The sequence below is a fragment of the Lactuca virosa genome, chromosome 5, assembly GCF_052849685.1.
Source record: "Lactuca virosa cultivar CGN04683 chromosome 5, Lactuca_virosa_CGN04683_v6, whole genome shotgun sequence".
Classification (NCBI taxonomy): domain Eukaryota; kingdom Viridiplantae; phylum Streptophyta; class Magnoliopsida; order Asterales; family Asteraceae; genus Lactuca; species Lactuca virosa.
In genome coordinates this window covers 12393629-12413068 of record NC_136430.1, presented here as the reverse complement: position 1 = coordinate 12413068, position 19440 = coordinate 12393629, and the positions used below count along the sequence as shown (strand labels likewise).

Genomic DNA, 19440 nt, shown 5'->3' with positions numbered 1-19440 from the left:
CGGTTTACCGCACTTGGCACACCGTACCCGGCCCTGCTGGCCCCTACTGGAAGTATCTGAGGTCTTAGGCTTTTTAGCCTGACCTACCGCTGCATGTGCCTGCTTCGGCTTCCGCTTGGTGCGGAAGTCCAGCTCCATCTCCTGCTCATGGGCCTTCTCCACCATCTCATTCAGGGTCTTGCACCCTGTGAAGCTCACAAACTCCCGAATATCATCCATCATCATGGAATGGTATCTCGTCATCTGCATGTCCTCATCGGTAGCATACTGTGGGATCAAATATGCTCGCTCCCGAAACTTGGCGGTGATCTCCGCCACAGTCTCGGTGGTCTGCTGGAGCTCCTGGAACTCCCTCACCAACCGCTGCATCTCAATAGCTGGTGCAAACTCCAAATCAAATTGCCGAACAAACTCGGCCCATATCATCTCAGCCACACCGGCTGCTCGCACCTAACTAGTCACCTCGCCCCACCAGTATCGGGCTCTATCTCTAAGCCTACATGAAGCAAAACCCACCTTCGCCGCATCAGGGCAAGAACTCGTGCGTTGGGCGTTCTCTATATCCGCCATCCAGCATCGGCTAACAATGGGGTCCCTGACCCCGAAAAACTCTGGCGCTCCGCACGCCTTGAACTCCCGGAACGAGGGAGTTCGGGCCCCGACTTGGCCCGCAACAATCTCGGCTCTAAATGACCTGAGCCTCTCCTCCATAATCTTCATCATGCCCTCCTTGACCATCCCAAAGATCACTGGGGTATCATCAAGGATTCCCTTCGTCACCTCGGCTGTAATGAGCTCGCACAACCTCTCATCACCACTGCCCGACCCGGATCCAGATCCCGATCCTGATCCCCCTGCTCCCAATCGTGTCACCACCATGCTGAACTGAAATGTCATAAATTATAATGATCAGGATATCTATATAGGGGATCTTCCCACACCGGTCCTCCTTAGAGCTATCAGATCTAACATTGGTTCGGGTACAGGTCATGTGCTTTCAGTAGTCAGGGCCTAATACTACCTTCCACACCTACTTGTACCTTTCCCATGGCTCTACCTGATAACTCCAATTCGTCCCAAAATAAATCACATCCCACAGACTACCGCATATCTCAAATCCTAGGTTGTCCTAAGATTTGCTCTACTCACATCAATCAGACCAATCATAGCATGTTGCCTTTATGCATGCAAATTATACACAGAAAAGGATCAAATAGACTTTCGAATAATAGATTCTACCCTAGGACCACAACCAAATAAGGAACAGGAAATAAGGCCAAATCAATCATTCTAAGGCTATAAGCTCCTCACCGTATACAATTTTAAAAGCATACACATAGCAAGATCCATACGATTATCATAGCTCAAATATCAGTATAACATGGCTAACATAGTGGGGAACTACTTACTTGGCTTGGCCGATCACGCACGTTGCACTCTCCTATTTTCCATACTTTAAAAGTTTAAACTTTATTCTATTTTTGAAAACAATTTTACCATTTCCTTAGTTTGAGTCCTGACACACCCGAGAGTGTGTCTGAATCCCTCAAACCAAGGCTCTGATACCAACTTGTCACAACCCAATTTTTCAAAAGAAATTTTTCATTTTTAATAAGTCAAATATTTTCCACAAACCATAAAATCCCCAAATACAATTGTTTTCAATTTAGTAACAATAACAATTTTATTCCAAAACATCAGAGTGTCCCACAAACTCCTGAGAGAGAGTGCACGTCACGCCATTAAGCTTTGCCTTTGCCCTTGGGCTCAGATGTACCTGAAACAAATCCACAAACTATAAGCTAATGCTTAGTGAGTCCCCCAAAGCATACCCCACACACAATCCACATAACACATATCATATTAGCTATAAAAGCTACATATAATACATAAGCCATGCATACTAACATATAAGGATGTCGTGGGCTCCTCCCGGGGTCTTATACCTTCATGCCATGGGCTCCCCCATGGTCTTTACCTAGGAATGCCATGGGCTCCCCCACATGGTCTTATATCCAACTGTCACAGACTCCCCCCGGGGTCTTCCATGCAATAACATAATAATCAACTAGCATATCATATATCACAGAAGTATCTATCATACGACATAACTCATACATAAACATATAAGGATGTTGTGGACTCCCTCCAGGGTCTTATTCCAATGTGCCAATGGCTCCCCCACATGGTCTAATATCCGAATGCCACGGGCTCCCCCTGGGGTCTTCCATGCAAATATCATGTAATCACTAGCATACCACTTAGCATAAAGCTAACTATCATACTACATATCTCTACTACAACTAGTGTACCACATATCATAAAATGGGTCGGCCTTGGTGTCATAGACCGATTGGTATGCTGAGAAGACTCACCTCTCGAATGCTGATCTGACAAGCTAAAATCAGATATATCCCACGTCAAGGTCAAGCCTGGTCAAAGTCAAGGTCAACAGTCCATGTTGACCTTAACTTATCGAGTACATCCAACAACTCGTCGAGTTAGCTGCATGACTTGTCAACTCGCCGAGTTACCTTTGTAACTCGTCGAGTTCCTCCTGAGTCCATTCCACTGAATCCTGAGTCAACTCGCCGAGTCACCCTAGTGACTCGTCGAGTTCATCAAACGTCCAGAAAACTAAAGTTCGTTCCGACCAAAACCCTAATCCTTCACTGCACTCATTCAGAAGCTTTCTCCTCTCTTCAAGCGCTTCTACCTTTAAATGGATGCTCACAACTTTTTACCTCTAAATGGATGCTCACAACCAGCAGATGCTGGATCCCAAGCTTTCTCCTCTCTTCAAGCGCTTCTACCTTCCAATCTCCTTCTTTAAAGGCACAAGTTTCTGTTGGATATAGTGTCTAAGTCCATAACTATATTTGGTATGTACTTGACCCGACCCGACATGGTCCATTTGGGTTGCACTTCACCCGAACAATTTATGGATAATCGTTTGAGAATAGTATAAGTTATGATTTATTAATATATTATAAGTCCTAATATATTAATATAAAATCATATTATTTAATTAGTATTGATCTATAATTAATTTAGAATTAATTTAGAGATCAAAAGTATGACTAATTAAATATGGGCTCTTGTATTTATATAGTGTGCGCTAATGCTTATTTGGAATGGGCTAGGCTTGCATGGAAAGTCCATGGATACTCCATGGAGCTTTAACCCATGGATCTCATGGAAATGAAAAGACATGGGTATTAGGGTTTACATGGATGTAACCCTAATCCACCACACTATATAAAGGAGGCTTTGGTTCTTGAAATTGCACTAGTTGATGTGTGTAAACTAAGAGGGCCGATTTCAAGAAGTTTGTGACTATTCTCTCAAGTTTCCAAGTTTGTGGTGATTTGTGACTTCCATTTGAGGCATCCACATTATTGGTGCTAGGCTCTCAAACTCCAAGCAATCAACTACTACTACAAGGTAAGTAATTCTACTAGTTTTATTTGATTCAAGTACCCCATGCCATGCTAGTTAGGATAAGAACCTTGGAAAAATAATTATTTGCATGTATCTTAGTCAAACACAGATCCAAGGTTTCTAGGGTTGCATGTACACCATAGGAGTGTTAGAATGCTCAAAAACCCATCAGTGGTATCAGAGCCAGGTTTGTTTATTTGATACTTGATGCAAAAAAAAAAAAAAACTTGAAAATCGAAGTTTTGTTCAAAAGCTCGTATCAAAATTTCAAGTTTTGTATATGTACTTACGATTCTTGAAATTTTTTATATGAACATTCATAAACATATGAGTTTAGAAGATCATAGAAATTATGTGCTAATAATTGATTAGATTAATTCTTGATCTTTATGTGTTTTAATGGAGTCCATAACTAGTTCTTAAGTTATGGATAACCAAAAGTCACATTTATAAATAACCATTAAAAGAACACATAGGTTACAAAAAAATGAAGAGTCTTCATTTTTAATAACCATTAACTCATAAGTTATGAGAAATGAAAAGTTTTGAAAGTTTACAAAACTTGCCCTCAAGTTTTGGAACATGTAAAGTCATATTAAAAACTTTAGTTCCAACCCCTAGAATTTTAAAAGTTAAAATTCAACCCTTATACTTTATAATATTATAAGTTTAATAATATTTATATATGTATAAGATCAAGTCGTCTTACCGCTAGTACGCCTCATTCACGAAGTCGGTCTATAAGGGGGGTATAAGGTTGTTGCCTATAAAATGGCAACTTAATGGGTGTCCACTCTCACCCACCGCTTCCTTGATCGATGGAGGGTCGTTAGCCGAACGGGTAGGACAAGGACTTATAAATTCTCATTAAAAGTATAATGATAATACTAAAGTAACTAAACTTTATTGAATTCCCAATCCTAGTTATTTTAGGAAAATGTGAATAAGGTGCTAATCCATGAAATTACACTTTACACTTTGTTTAAGTCGTTAGTGGAGCGTGTGTGGTTAACCGGCACACTAACTTGAACTTAACAAGGTAGGTAAAGGGTGACTTAATGTTTATCATAGTATCGATAGAGCGTGTGTGGTTAACCGGCACATCGATTGAGGAGTAATACATTAAGGGTACCAAGTAATTTGCATGGTTACTTCACACCTTGTTTTGTGATCCTCGGCATCCCAGTCACAAAACTTGAAGGGCACACTCGAGATTGAAACATGCCATTGAAGAAAGTTCAATGAATCTCAAAGAATCTAGGAGTTTCTAAACCAATTAAAACCTAATTAAATATTTCGTTTTTCATGGTGGAAATTGGTGAATCGTCATTCACCTACCTTAAAATATCTTATAGCTTAGATTATGGCATCCCTCTTCTAAGTTATAAAATATTGTGTTGGGTCCTAGCCTTAATATTACATTTAGGTGTTTTGTTAAGGACTATCTCTATATCTAATCTAATCTATTCCCTCTTCTTTTCAGATGTCTTCCAATAACAATGCTTCTGGCTCAAACCCTACTAGCTCCTTCTCTCTCATGAATCTTTGTGGGAGAGTCATCTTTGATGGGTCCAACTTTACAGATTGGATCAGAAACATCAGGATGGTCACTCGGTATGAGAACAAAGAATATGTTCTCAACAAGGAGCTGAAGGTACCCGAGCCAACTGCTACTCCTGAAGAGCTTGCTGAATATGAGGTACATGAAAGAGATGCTACAAAAGTGGCATGCATCATGATGGCCACCATGACAGCCGAGCTCCAAAAGTCCTATGAGGACTATTATCCTTTTGAGATGCATCGGGACTTGATGGACCGCTACCATCAAAGTGCTCGTCAAGAGCGATATGAAATAATCTCCTCCATGATAACAACCCGAATGAAGGATGGTGAACCCATCACGGGCCACATGCAGAAAATGCAAAGGTATGTGGACCGTTTACTGAAGCTGAATGTGAACTTCCCTGAGGAGTTAGCAATAGACATCATTTTGCACTCCTTGCCATCGTGTTATGATCAATTCCGCATGACATATCACATGAACAAGGAAGAAGTCACCCTCAGCAAACTTCAAGGACTCTTGAAGACCACCGAAAGTGGTCTAAAGGGTAAGTCGGTTGTTACTACTCCTACTCCTACTCCAACTGCGACCAATGTCTTGGCAATCGGGCATGGCAAAGGGAAGAAGAGAAAGAACCCTTCTAAGGGTACCAAGGGTAAGACCCTTGAAGGCTCCTCTTCAAGCAAAACCAAGAAAGGTTTTGTCACTCCTTCTGCTAACCCTAATGAGGCTGAATGCTTATATTGCCATGAAAAGTCGCACTGGAAGCGAAACTGCCCAAAGTACCAGCAAGATTTGAAGGATGGGAAAGTAAAACCCAACCATGCAGGTATATACACTATATTGTCTAATAACTCACCTCATTCTAAGTCTTGGGTCCTTGATACAGGTTGTGGTATTCACATATGTTGTGATTTGCAGGGACTAAAAAGAAGTGAGAATGTGGAGCAGGGAAAGATAAACTTGATCATGGGAAACAGGAAAGCTTCACCTGTCACCAAGATAGGAGTTTATTCCTTAGTGCTAAATAGTTGGTTTACATTAGATTTGAATAAATGTTATTATTCGCCAGAAATGGCAAGAAATGTTATTTCCTTTCATGTATTGTATAAACAAGGTTTTACCTTTTATTTTGATAATAATAATGGTAGTATTGATGCTTTCTTTAATAATGTTCTTTATTTTAAAGAATTACCTTGTGATGGCGTGTATGAAACTGTATCTGTTGTAGATAATCTAGGAAATAATGTATTGTGTATTAACTCTTCCACTAGCTTAGATAAAGCATCCTTATGGCATTGTCGTCTTGGACATGTAAGCAAGAAACGCATAGGCCAACTCCAAAAGGATGGAGTCTTGGAGTCATTTGACCTAAAGTCAGATGATAGTTGTGAATCTTGTTTGCTTGGTAAAATGACAAAGTCACCTTTTACTGGCACTTGTGCTAGGGGTGAAGGTTTGTTGGGCCTCATACACACGGATGTGTGTGGGCCCTTCAGAACCGCCACAAGAGATGCTAATCGGTTCTATGTGACTTTTACTGATGATTTTAGTAGATATGGATATGTCTACCTAATCAAGCATAAGTCAGAAACCTTTGAGAAATTAAAAGAGTTTAAGCAAGAAGTGGAGAATCATTTGGGCAGGAACATTAAGATGCTTCCTTCCGATCGTGGTGGTGAGTATCTTAGTACTGAGTTCCTTGACTATCTTAAGGAATGTGGGATTGTCTCACAATTGACACCTCCTAGGACACCACAGTTGAATGGTGTAGCTGAGAGGCGCAATCGGACCTTGTTGGACATGGTTCGTTCCATGATGAGTCGAGCTTCGCTACCAATCTCATTTTGGGGGTATGCCTTAGAGACTGCCGCCCATATCCTTAATCTAGTCCCTACAAAGAAGGTTGCCAAAACACCTCACGAGGTGTGGACTGGAAAAGTTCCCAATCTAGACCACATCAAGATTTAGGGTTGCGAGGCTTTCGTGAGACGCGAGACTCATGATAAGCTCGAACCCCGAAGCGAAAGGTGTATTTTCATCGGCTACCCACATAAATCCTTTGGTTACATCTTCTACAGACCCAGTGATAATGTGGTCTTTGTAGCAAAAAGAGGATGCTTTTGAGAGAGAGAATTCATGAGCCAAGGAGACAGTGGGAGGCAAATTGACCTTGAGGAAATTCAAGAGTCAAGTAGTGAAGGAACCTCAAACCCTAGCCCTCAACCTGAGGAGGAAACTCCTGTTGAGCCGACTGAAGAATCTATACCTCTGAGGCATTCCACCAGAGTTAGGAATGCACCTGAGCATTATTATGGTTTTCATATTACTGCAGAAGGTGAGACACTTATCAGTGATAACACACTGGTAAATCTGGATGAGCCTAACAGCTACACGGAAGCCATGGCAGGCCCTGAGGCTGCTAAATGGAAAGAGGCTATGGATAGCGAGATACAGTCCATGTATGACAATCAAGTTTGGAACTTGGTTGACAATGTACCTGATCGTAAGATAGTTGGGTGCAAATGGATCTTCAAGAAGAAGACCGACATGGATGGTAATGTACACACTTATAAGGAACGACTAGTTGCAAAGGGTTATTCTCAAACTCCGGGAGTTGATTATGATGAGACCTTTTCACCAGTGGCCAAGATTAAGTCTATTAGGGTTCTGTTAGCCATTGTTGCATTTCATGATTATGAAATATGGAAAATGGATGTCAAAACCGCTTTCCTTAATGGAAAGTTGGCTGAAGATGTTTACATGGTTCAGCCAGAGGGTTTTGTCAGTACAGAGTACCCCAGTAGAGTGTGTAAGCTCGAGAAATCCATTTATGGATTAAAACAGGCACCTCGCAGATGGAATCTTTGCTTTGATGAGAAAGTCAAAGAATTTGGCTTTTCAAGGAGTGAAGATGAATCTTGTGTCTATATCAAGGCTAGTGGGAGTATAGTCAGCTTTTTGGTACTGTATGTGGATGACATACTACTCATAGGAAACGACATCCCAACCCTGCAGGAAGTAAAGTCCTGGCTTGGGAAGTGTTTCGCTATGAAGGACCTTGGAGAAGCTGCCTATATCCTAGGGATAAGGATTTTGAGAAACAGGAGTAAAAGACTAATTGGACTTAGTCAAAGCACCTATGTCGACAAAGTGTTGAAAAGGTTCAACATGCATAACTCCAAGAAATGAGAGTTACCCATCCAGAGTAATGCCAGAATGAGTAAGACACAAAGCCCTAGTACTGAGGCTGAGATAGCAGAAATGAGTCGAATACCTTATGTTTCAGCTGTAGGATCGATCATGTATGCTATGACGTGTACTCGACCTGATGTAGCCTTTGCTTTGAGCATGGTTAGCAGGTATCAGGGGAACCCTGGCAAGGCACACTGGACTGCGGTAAAGAATATCCTCAAGTACCTACGGAGGACTAAGGACCCGGTCCTTACCCTCGGTGGCAGTGAGGACTTGAGAGTTGTAGGGTACAGTGATGCTAGCTTTCAGACTGACAGGGATAATTTCCGCTCTCAGTCGGGCTGGGTCTTTACTCTAAACGGAGGGGCAATTACTTGGAAAAGTTCCAAGCAGGAGACAGTGGCTGATTCCACTTGTGAATCAGAGTATATAGCAGCAAGCGAGGCAGCAAAGGAGGCTATATGGCTAAAGAACTTAATCGGAGACCTTGGAGTTGTACCAGCTATAAAGGAGCCAATGGAGATTTTCTGTGACGACAATAGTGCGGTTGCCTTAGCCAAGGAACCAAGAGATCATGGGAGATCCAGACACATTGATAGAAAATATCACTTCATCAGACATCAAATAGAAGAAGGAATCCTCGTGGCAAAGAGGGTATCATCGGATGAGAACCCAGCAGATCCCCTCACGAAGGGACTGACTCGGGCTAAGCATCTCCAGCATGCTCGGAGCATAGGGCTGAAGGATGATATTAGTTTTAGTAGTTAGATAATCTTGAAATTTGTAAAATGTAATTGACATTTGATGATAAATAAAAGCTGTTATTTATGAGTAAAGTGTTGCTATCTCTTGTCAATCGTTTACTATTATTTCTTTTTGCATGTTTTGACTTCCAGAATAATTATGTTATGGTTTATATCATATTATTCAAACTCTCCACAGTCGGTCATATGTTGGAAGTAGATATGAATCAAGATTGTCATGGGTTGGCTTGTAGAGGTCTAAGATGTTAGACAAAGCGGGGCTACAGCACTCATGAGTGCTCATAAGTTCTGAGTATTGGATTCAACCCACGCTCACTTGTATCACTTCATGGAATTTATCTCGAGTGATCGTGAGACGGTAATATCATATAAGTCTTCAAACCTAGGGATATGATTTGTTGCCTATGAGTTGGTTATGCATTGATTGCACGAAAACGCATTGGTAACTCGATGTTATAAACCGTGCTTTTGTGTGTAATTCAACAAGTAGTAGAGCAAACATATGAGTCGAAGTTTATCTGTTCCTTCTAGGATTAGAAGCGATATCTGGTCCCCTCGATGATTTTGTTTTGACCTATGTACCGGGCCCGGTCAGAACTAAATTGATGTGTTCAGTTAAGTTCTATGTCAAACAAATCGGAAATCGGGAAACAAATGTTGGACAATAAGCAAGACCATGTTCCATGTATTTGTCCGGCTGATATCTAGAACAGAGGATTATATGATCACTTATCTAAAATGGCGCTTCATAGTTCAACAGAGTTTAAAGAGCTACGATTGCTGATCGGTTCCTGAAGTCATACTTGCAACTATAGTTATTAGACTTATCCAAGTGGGAGACTGTTGGATATAGTGTCTAAGTCCATAACTATATTTGGTATGTACTTGACCCGGCCCGACATGGTCCATTTGGGTTGCACTTCACCCGAACAATTTATGGATAATCGTTTGAGAATAGTATAAGTTATGATTTATTAATATATTATAAGTCCTAATATATTAATATAAAATCATATTATTTAATTAGTATTGATCTATAATTAATTTAGAATTAATTTAGAGATCAAAAGTATGACTAATTAAATATGGGCTCTTGTATTTATATAGTGTGGGCTAATGCTTATTTGGAATGGGCTAGGCTTGCATGGAAAGTCCATGGATACTCCATGGAGCTTTAACCCATGGATCTTATGGAAATGAAAAGACATGGGTATTAGGGTTTACATGGATGTAACCCTAATCCACCACACTATATAAAGGAGGCTTTGGTTCTTGAAATTGCACTAGTTGATGTGTGTAAACTAAGAGGGCCGATTTCAAGAAGTTTGTGACTATTCTCTCAAGTTTCCAAGTTTGTGGTGATTTGTGACTTCCATTTGAGGCATCCACATTATTGGTGCTAGGCTCTCAAACTCCAAGCAATCAACTACTACTACAAGGTAAGTAATTCTACTAGTTTTATTTGATTCAAGTACCTCATGTCATGCTAGTTAGGATAAGAACCTTGGAAAAATAATTATTTGCATGTATCTTAGTCAAACATAGATCCAAGGTTTCTAGGGTTGCATGTACATCATAGGAGTGTTAGAATGCTCAAAAACCCATCAGTTTCACTCTCTAAGGCTCACACACACTCAAGGAAGCTCAAATATGCATCTAGGGTTTCTTTCTGTGTTGTAAGGACGATGAGGGAGACTACAAATGAGCCATAAGTCATTTAAATAGGGTGCAAACCCCTGAAAATTAGGGTTTCTCTCTACAGCGCCTACTCGTCGAGTCGGGGCCTTCCGACTCATCGAGTAGAATCCAAATCTCGCGTCCTCATAATAGTCTCTACTCAACGAGTTGGAGAACCTCAACTCGCCGAGTCCATGCACAAAACCCTAAAACATATATAAATTAAATAATACCTAGAACGGTGTTACAAAAGTGATAATATAGACAATTTGCATTTTAATGAGACTTACATGGATATTATGGATAATATTGTATATCCATATTTTTTTTATTAATTATTACTTTGAAGCAACACAAACATACAAACATATATACAATATTTAATTAAATATTATCTATATCATTTTCCATAACATATAATCGATAACATGAATATAATCTAATTTACATTAAAGTTTCAACCACAACATACAATGATTGTCTTAAAAGAATACTTAAACCAAGGAAAATATAAAAAATGAATTAGTATATAACAAACTTACGAATTAAAAATTTTAACATAATAACATGGCTCGAAAAATGGTCCAAAGCCCTCAAACCAACACAAAACCTTTAAACTTGTTTTCTTTGTGAATTTTATATGTGATTTGTATTTGTGTGTCTACTCAAAGATAATGACATTTTTATAGTAGACTATCCATTAATTGTTTATTAAACATATTATATAAATTATAAAACCTTTCATATGTGTGATTAATTACTTTGAAGATGAAAATATGTGGGGGTTTCAAATGCATGAAGTGCTTGGAAATAGATGAAAGAAACCTAAACAGTAAAATTTATAAAACCCTAACCGCGCATCTCCAGTCGATGGTCGCTGATTTAGAATCGACGGCAGTCACTACTGGAATTTTCTTGCTCTTCGTCGCCCATCTTGTTTCTGAGGTCTCTCTGTATGTTCATTACTATCTTTAACAGCTTCAATCTCTCGTTGTGCTCTTTGACTAAGTTTTTATATATTTTGTGATACTGTGAACCAATATGCTCTGTGAAAGACTCTTGGTTGTTTTTCCTATTCGATGTGCTGTCAATGTTGAAGCCTAGAAGTCTAGAACCTTTTGTTTTTTATTACTGTTCAATGTGATGTCAAATAGATATTGTTCCTTTATGATATTAATCAATATAATATATTTATGTTTAATCATTTCATTTTATTATTATTTTATTTATGAAAATGAATCTAAAACAATGAAATATTTGTTATGACGGCTAATGATATATGCGTTTATTCATCTTCCATTAACATAATATCTATATATTTTCTAACACGAAATATATAGTTTTATCAAACAATAAGCTAAATGATAAATGGACTAAAAAATCAACTTATATAATAATCGACATCGACAATATAATTAAATTATAAATATATATTATTTTTGGAGTGTTCATTTTGGCCCCCCTACTTTAATTGGTGGTGTTCCGCCCTGGTTTCAAATGAATGAGGTGATAGGAAAATATTTCATTTATAAGTATAGTATGATAGTATGATGATTTATTTTGTAGGTTCTCTCGGTTGTAGTTTTAATCATATATGTTGAGTTGTTTGCCAACCGTTCAGTTCCTCGAACCAAACAAACTAATGAATACTAATCTTATCTGTTACATGATATTCCTTCATGCTAGAATGAAATTGGCCGTTTCAGGTTGTTAGAAATCATTAAATCGACCATTTCAAAGTTTGAAAGAATTAATTTAATAAAAGTTCAACATTAACGATTCTATATAAGAAGTTGGTGGCTTTGGGACAGAGAAGAACAACATTCCCCAGCACAGTGCATATGGTTGTTAAATAAATGTCAACGTTTTGGCCTACCCCTACCAGCCCATATACGAAAAATAAAAGTATAAATAGTTACCTTTTTATAATTTAAATATAATATTTAAAAGGAAATAATATATATTAATTATATTCCATACAACTATTAACTGACAAACATTATATGAAATATTAGATAGTTTTATCATACTATCAGTTGACGTAACATATATTTTTAGCTTATTATTAAATATTTAATATAACAGATTTGTTATTTTTACTAATCTAAATAATACTTTTAACCTTATTATTTGACGTTTAATATAAAATATAAAATAATGATACATTTATTTTTTGGTATTTTATATATTACATATATCAATAAAAAAAACATTATATATTTTTGAAGTTAACATATTTTGAAAGTTTGAATAACAAAAGACTGAATTTCCTACCAAATTATAGGTAAGAATTAGGATGTGAAAACTGTTTCTATTTTTTACATGTATGTATACAACTGTAGCAAAAAAAGAAAAAAAAAATAACGCGTAATTGTTTCCAGTGGTGATCGTATCTTCGTTTACTATTCTTTCAAAGCTTTCAAGCATCGTCACCATCGTGCATAAGCTGCCCACGTTCTTTCCTCTCTACTTCCTTCACCAGTCTCCCCTGACCTTCACCTTAAATTATCCTTATTTATCCAATTTCATCCCCTGAATGTCCTTTCTATCCACCTCCCACATCTTCTTTTTCACAGTCTACATCTTGGGTTCCAATTTCTTAGCTCAATTCCATCCGGGTATCCCATAACCGATCAAAAATGGGTGTATGTATCAGCAAAAGCAAGAGTTCTCCAAGAACTGATGTGGGGAGTCCCTATGATCAGAGATCGAATGAGCCAAACATAGTTTACTCCAAATCCCCTGCTCCGGAAGCCCAATTGCCGGCCAGAAAACAGCCACCACCACCCAGCCCCAAAAGGTTTTTCAAATCGGATACGATTCTGGGCAAATCATTTGAAGATGTCAAAGAACACTACACAATGGGAAGAGAATTGGGTAGAGGTCAATTTGGGGTTACGTACATGTGTACCCAGAATTCAACCGGGTTGAAGTATGCCTGTAAGTCGATATCTAAAAAGAAATTGATTACAAAGGGGGATAAAGAGGATATGAGAAGAGAGGTTCAGATTATGCAGCATTTGAGCGGGCAAGCTAATATCGTTGAGTTTAAAGGTGCTTATGAAGATAAGCAATCTGTTCATTTGGTTATGGAAGTTTGTGAAGGAGGAGAGCTTTTCGATAGGATAATTGCAAAAGGTCATTACAGTGAAAGAGCTGCTGCTTCAATTTGTAGATCGATTGTTAATGTGGTTCATGTGTGTCATTTTATGGGTGTGATGCACCGCGATTTGAAGCCCGAGAACTTCTTACTTCTGGATAAGAGTGAAAACGCGCTTTTGAAGGCAACAGATTTTGGGTTATCAGTTTTCATTCAAGAAGGTATTGCGTATGACCCTATTTTGATTTTGACCCTTACATTTCATCTGATTTTAGTCATCGATTCTCATTGATCTGATCTAGTCGATGATTATGATAATCTTGTTGTGATGATGAACAATTTTTACAGGAAAATCATATCGTGATATTGTTGGCAGTGCGTATTACGTTGCGCCAGAAGTGTTGAAGCGTAAATACGGGAAGGAAATAGATATATGGAGTGCAGGGGTGATGCTGTACATCTTACTCAGTGGTGTACCTCCATTTTGGGCTGGTAATTTCTTCTTCTTCTTTTTCCAATAAGTATTTGTTCATCTTCAATCTTCATTACAATTTTCAGTGATTCAACTAATTTGTACCAAATTACAGAGACGGAGAAAGGAATATTTGACGAGATTCTGAAAGGAGATATTGATTTTGAAAGTGATCCATGGCCATCGATTTCTACCAGCGCCAAACACCTCGTGCAAAGAATGCTTACACTTGACCCTAAGAAGCGTATAACTTCCGCTGAGGTTCTTGGTATGCTCCGATTTGAATTTCTTTTTGCAATTTTTCATCTTCATAAAAATCAATTGTAATACTATTAGTGTTGGTGTTTTGAACTTTTACAGAGCATCCATGGATTAGAGAAGATGGAGAAGCATCAGACAAGCCAATCGACAGTGCAGTCCTTTCTAGGATGAAGCAATTCCGAGCCATGAACAAACTCAAGAAACTCGCTCTCAAGGTTTGGTTTTCTTAATAACACAACTTCCTCAGATTCCCTTATACATCTTAACCCTAACTCTGCAACGAGCATAATTTTTTAATAAATCTCTTCAGGTGATTGCTGAAAATCTATCAGCTGAGGAAATCCAAGGGCTAAAATCGATGTTTATGAACATGGACACGGACAAAAGTGGCACAATCACCTACGATGAACTTAAAACAGGGTTGGCTAGACTCGGGTCAAAACTCAGCGAGTCTGAAGTTAGACAACTCATGGATGCTGTAAGTTTTTTCCAACTTTCAAGATTTAAAGATTGTCATCATCTAATAATACTGGTTCTGTGTTACATAATACATACAGGCTGATGTAGACGGGAATGGGTCAATTGACTACATTGAGTTCATCACAGCAACAATGCATAGACACAAACTAGAACGTGAAGAAGATTTGTACAAAGCATTTCAGCATTTTGATACAGATGGCAGTGGGTATGCATTCGAACACTGTTTCTACTTTCTTTCTAGTTGAATTAATCTCAGGATTAGATATTGTGAAGTGAACTTATTTATGGGTGTGTTTGATTAAGGTTTATTACAAGAGACGAACTGGAATCAGCAATGAAAAAATACGGAATGGGAGATGAAGCTACCATTAAAGAGATTATATCGGAAGTGGATACGGATAATGTGAGTATTTCATATGATGATGATGATAGGGGCATTTATGTCTTTTTCACAAATAAGGGAGATTATTGGTTTGCATCAGTCTCATGTTATGTTGTGTCATAATTATTCATGACGGAAACATTTTTTTTCAGGATGGGAAGATAAACTATGAAGAATTTTGCACAATGATGAGAAGCGGGACACAGGGAGGAAAGCTGTTCTAATACCATTTTAAAGCACACAAAAAACTACTGAACCTTGAACCAGGTCTGATTGGCTTGTGAGTCAAGTAAGCATTCTATTTTGTTTGTGCTAGCTACTTTTTTTTTTTTTTTTCCCTTTTTCTTGTGGAACTCCGTATACATCACATGTACAATGCTGTCTTGATTCATTCAATTGTTTTTGGTTTTTTTAGTTATGAATTGATGATCTTTTAATGCAAACTGTATGCTAGTGACTAACTGGCTCTTGAACCAGTTTTTGTGTATGTAATTTGTTAGGGTTAATGGTTTCTGCAAACAAGTGAGTTATTTCATTTTATTGAGTTAAAGTCTGAATACAAGCTAAACAAACTTCAAGCATACAATTCTATACAATCTTGACTTGAATTCTCAAAATTTTATCAGTTATTCTACTAGCACAACCTCAATTTGAGCTTGTTCAAGCCGAGTTTTTTTTCAAAAAATTTATATATATCGAGCATGATTCCAATGAACCTTCTTTTGCTATTAGGATTTTGAATCAAACCCAAATCTTCCCAGTGCCATGCTCAAGCATGTTGTTACACGCCTCCTATGAACGGTTTGAATTATTTTTTTAAGACCCTGTGAAGATAAAATGTTTTTTTTTTTTGCTTCTTCATAAAAGTGGAAGTCTAATACATTTACAAACTTTTAAAACGAAATATAAATTGTCTGTAGCTGTTTCTATGACCAAATCATCTCACCAAGTCTTCCCTTCACAAACTTGTACCAACACTTTGCCTCTCTCACCTGAGCTAGTCACACATATTTGACTTGGTCAAAAATAATAGTATATAAAGTTCTTGCAAGTACATATTTTAAAACAACTACTTTTTACTTTAATCACTTCAAAAGCCTTATTATTAGGAAAACATTCTAAATAAACTCATACACTAAATTAAATAAATATCAAACACAAGCTAACAACAATGGTCAATGTATATGTAACATGTAATGCATGATATCCCGAGTCAACTCATGAAAATCACATGTTCCCCTAAGGCTAAGGTTGTGGTTTTTCGATTAAAGTCACAAAGCCTACAAAGCTAGATAGAGGTCATTGATGAAAATCCCTTGCCTTAAGCTCACTATGTAACATAACCCACCACAACATGTACCACTCAAGGGGGCTTGCAGGACGTAATTAAGAGCTATCAGCCATGTGATGTGATGATTTTCTTGAATTTCAATAATCATCATATGTGACTTCAAAATATACATATTCATGTCACTTCTATCTTCTTATGAATACACACTTGTCATCTACTTATGAACAAATTATTGCTCGTGTACATGATTTATCCAAGAACACTTCAAATCATCAAATAACATACATTCTTGATTTCACCATCAAACCCAATTGTTTTCTCCGTTTCTCAATACTAAACTCAAAACTGGAATCAAAAGGGAGGCGTTATTACTGTGAGAGCTTTCATATATGTTAGCACAAATCTACTTGATCCATTTCACACCCTTTCCACTTATTTAGGATTACGAGAACCTTGAACACATGAACCATTTGGACTTGGAATATAAAAAGAACACGTCAAATGTCGCATAACTCTATAAGATGCATTGTAATAATTGATCAAAACAAATTCTACAAAGAGGAATATATTTAGCACACTTGAAACTTTTATTCTATCATGATCAAGCAAACTGGTGAACGTAATCCAGGTACACATAACATCCATAATTGGATAACACACTTAACATAAAACAGAATTCAACAAATCCAAATAAGCATAATCACTATAAACTATATCTATAATTAAAACCCAAAAACCAAATTTTGAGCAATAGCAGAAACAGTGGTTTCAAAAACCATGAATCTTAATCTGATCCTTCTTCACAATACCAGCACGAGTCAAGAACGCAGACACGTTTTTGCGTTGATCACCTTGTAGTTGAATCACTTTGCCCAGTTCTTTATCTTGCACAACAGTGCCATTGCAGCAGAATTCTCTCTTTAGATCTTTCAGAATTTTCTCGTAACTCAGCTCCTTCTTTAGGCCCTGAACAGTCGTCAAGCTTTTTCTACCATTTCTCTGTTGTATGCGGATATGAGCATACTCCTTAATCCCAGCACCACCACCAGAATCTTGATCAACTTCAGCAAATGGATCGAAAGCAGATGGGATATGTACTCCTATATCAACCATGAACTTTGTTTGAATGAAGATGATTTGCTGTTCAAACAGAGAAAAAAGATCGTCAGAATATGGAAATTAAGATCAAAACAGCATATTCAGAAATCAAACCGCTAAAACACCCAATTTGATTTTAAAAATCGACAACTATTTTCTTTTTTACTTTCTGGAAATTGATCAACATATGAACTGGATGAAATACATCAGGAAATCAACTTAAGCACAAAATTAGATATCCAGATAACAACCAATTTTCTTATTAACGATAAAAATCGAGGAACTACCCTATTATCCTTTTTGAAATACCGAAAGCTAATACCGATCCAAACCACCCCAGTCGAAATAAACACTAAAACAGATGATCGTGAATAAAAAAAATTCCCATCACATCCGGAAACAAAGCAAAATAGATCAAGGGCGTTTAATACCAATCAAACACAGTCAGAGAGACGATTGGTTGCACAAACCAACAACACCACGACTCGATCGGTTGACTCTAAACAATTGACTGAATACTCTCTTAAATTGCGGCAGATAGATAAGAACAGAAATAGAAAAAATCGAGTTTTCAACAGTTAACCCTATCAACCAGACAATACCAAAATAAAACAGATCAAAAGATACCTGAAATCGCCGACTTTTCTTCCTAACCAAGAACGCAGAAAGATGAAAGAAAGTGTATATGTCAAGAAATCAAGATGAGGGTTGGGGGTTTATATAGAGAGAAAGCCGGGTCGTTTCTGTGGCGGTGGGTGTACTGGCATATGGGTCGGTTGATACGTGTTGCGACAGCTCACGGTTCTTTCTGGAATATTTGTAGATGTAAGATAATAAAAAATATGAAAAATTAAAAGGTTATTAAAAATTAAAAGCTCTAAAAAAATAAAGTTATTTGAAATATAGTTTTTTTTTTCGCTTAAGATAAACCGTTAGAAACTCATACTTTCAAATTATTATTTTTTAATTAAAAGTTAAAAATTTATGACGTCTTCAAAAAACTCGCTTCAAAAAAACGAAAAAACGTTGTAGTTTTTTTTTATTTTTATTTTTTACATAGATGTTTTAGATCATCTCCAATGGATTGAACTCATCATATGAGTTCAATGGATTGACACATATACATTCCAATCGTTATACAACTTTACTCATTAAACTTTACACTTCATTAAACTCTATACAATTTAATGGATTGTCACATCATTTATCATTTTCTTTTTATTTATTGTTATTTTTAAAAAAAATTAATTAACATGAAATTAAAAATTAAAAACTACAATTAAAATTAACATTAATTAAAAAATTAAAATAATATATATATATATATATATATATATAGGGAAGACTATATGGAAAACAAAAAAACCCTAAAAATGCATAAAAAAATACTTAGAGATCATAAATATTTTTTTTGACATTTTTTACCTAAAAATCGCAGGTTTATTTACAAAATCGATTTTTTTTTTGTTTTTTGGTTTTGATTTTTTTTTTTTTTTTTTTTTGGTTTTTTCAAACAAAATTTCAGCGAAAATAAAGAAAAAGCTGCGAAAATTCATAATATAAAATCAAAACAAAAAGATTTGTGATGTCTAAGTATTTTTTTTTATGCATTTTTATGATTTGTTTTCCATAGAACCTAAATATATATATATATATATATATATATATATATATATATATATATATATATATATATGTGTGTGTGTGTGTGTGTGAGG

General features: G+C 37.0%; 2 protein-coding genes across 2 annotated transcripts; one reads left to right on the top strand and one right to left on the bottom strand.

Annotated features, from left to right (window-relative positions):
• Positions 1-13058: 13058 nt before the first annotated feature.
• Positions 13059-15820, top strand: LOC145115780 (calcium-dependent protein kinase 9-like). Its single transcript, XM_079052141.1, has 8 exons — positions 13059-13959; positions 14087-14230; positions 14326-14478; positions 14571-14686; positions 14782-14949; positions 15029-15156; positions 15255-15354; positions 15486-15820. Exons 1-8 carry the CDS (start codon positions 13278-13280, stop codon positions 15555-15557), a joined length of 1563 nt encoding a protein of 520 aa, XP_078908267.1. The 5' UTR covers positions 13059-13277; the 3' UTR covers positions 15558-15820.
• Positions 15821-17190: 1370 nt separating this feature from the next.
• Positions 17191-18503, bottom strand: LOC145115781 (Translation initiation factor SUI1 family protein). The gene is made up of 2 exons (XM_079052142.1): positions 18350-18503; positions 17191-17764 (listed from the first exon to the last, which is right to left on the bottom strand). Exon 2 carries the CDS (start codon positions 17735-17737, stop codon positions 17393-17395), a length of 345 nt encoding a protein of 114 aa, XP_078908268.1. The 5' UTR covers positions 17738-17764; positions 18350-18503; the 3' UTR covers positions 17191-17392.
• Between the last annotated feature and the right edge of the window lie 937 nt (positions 18504-19440).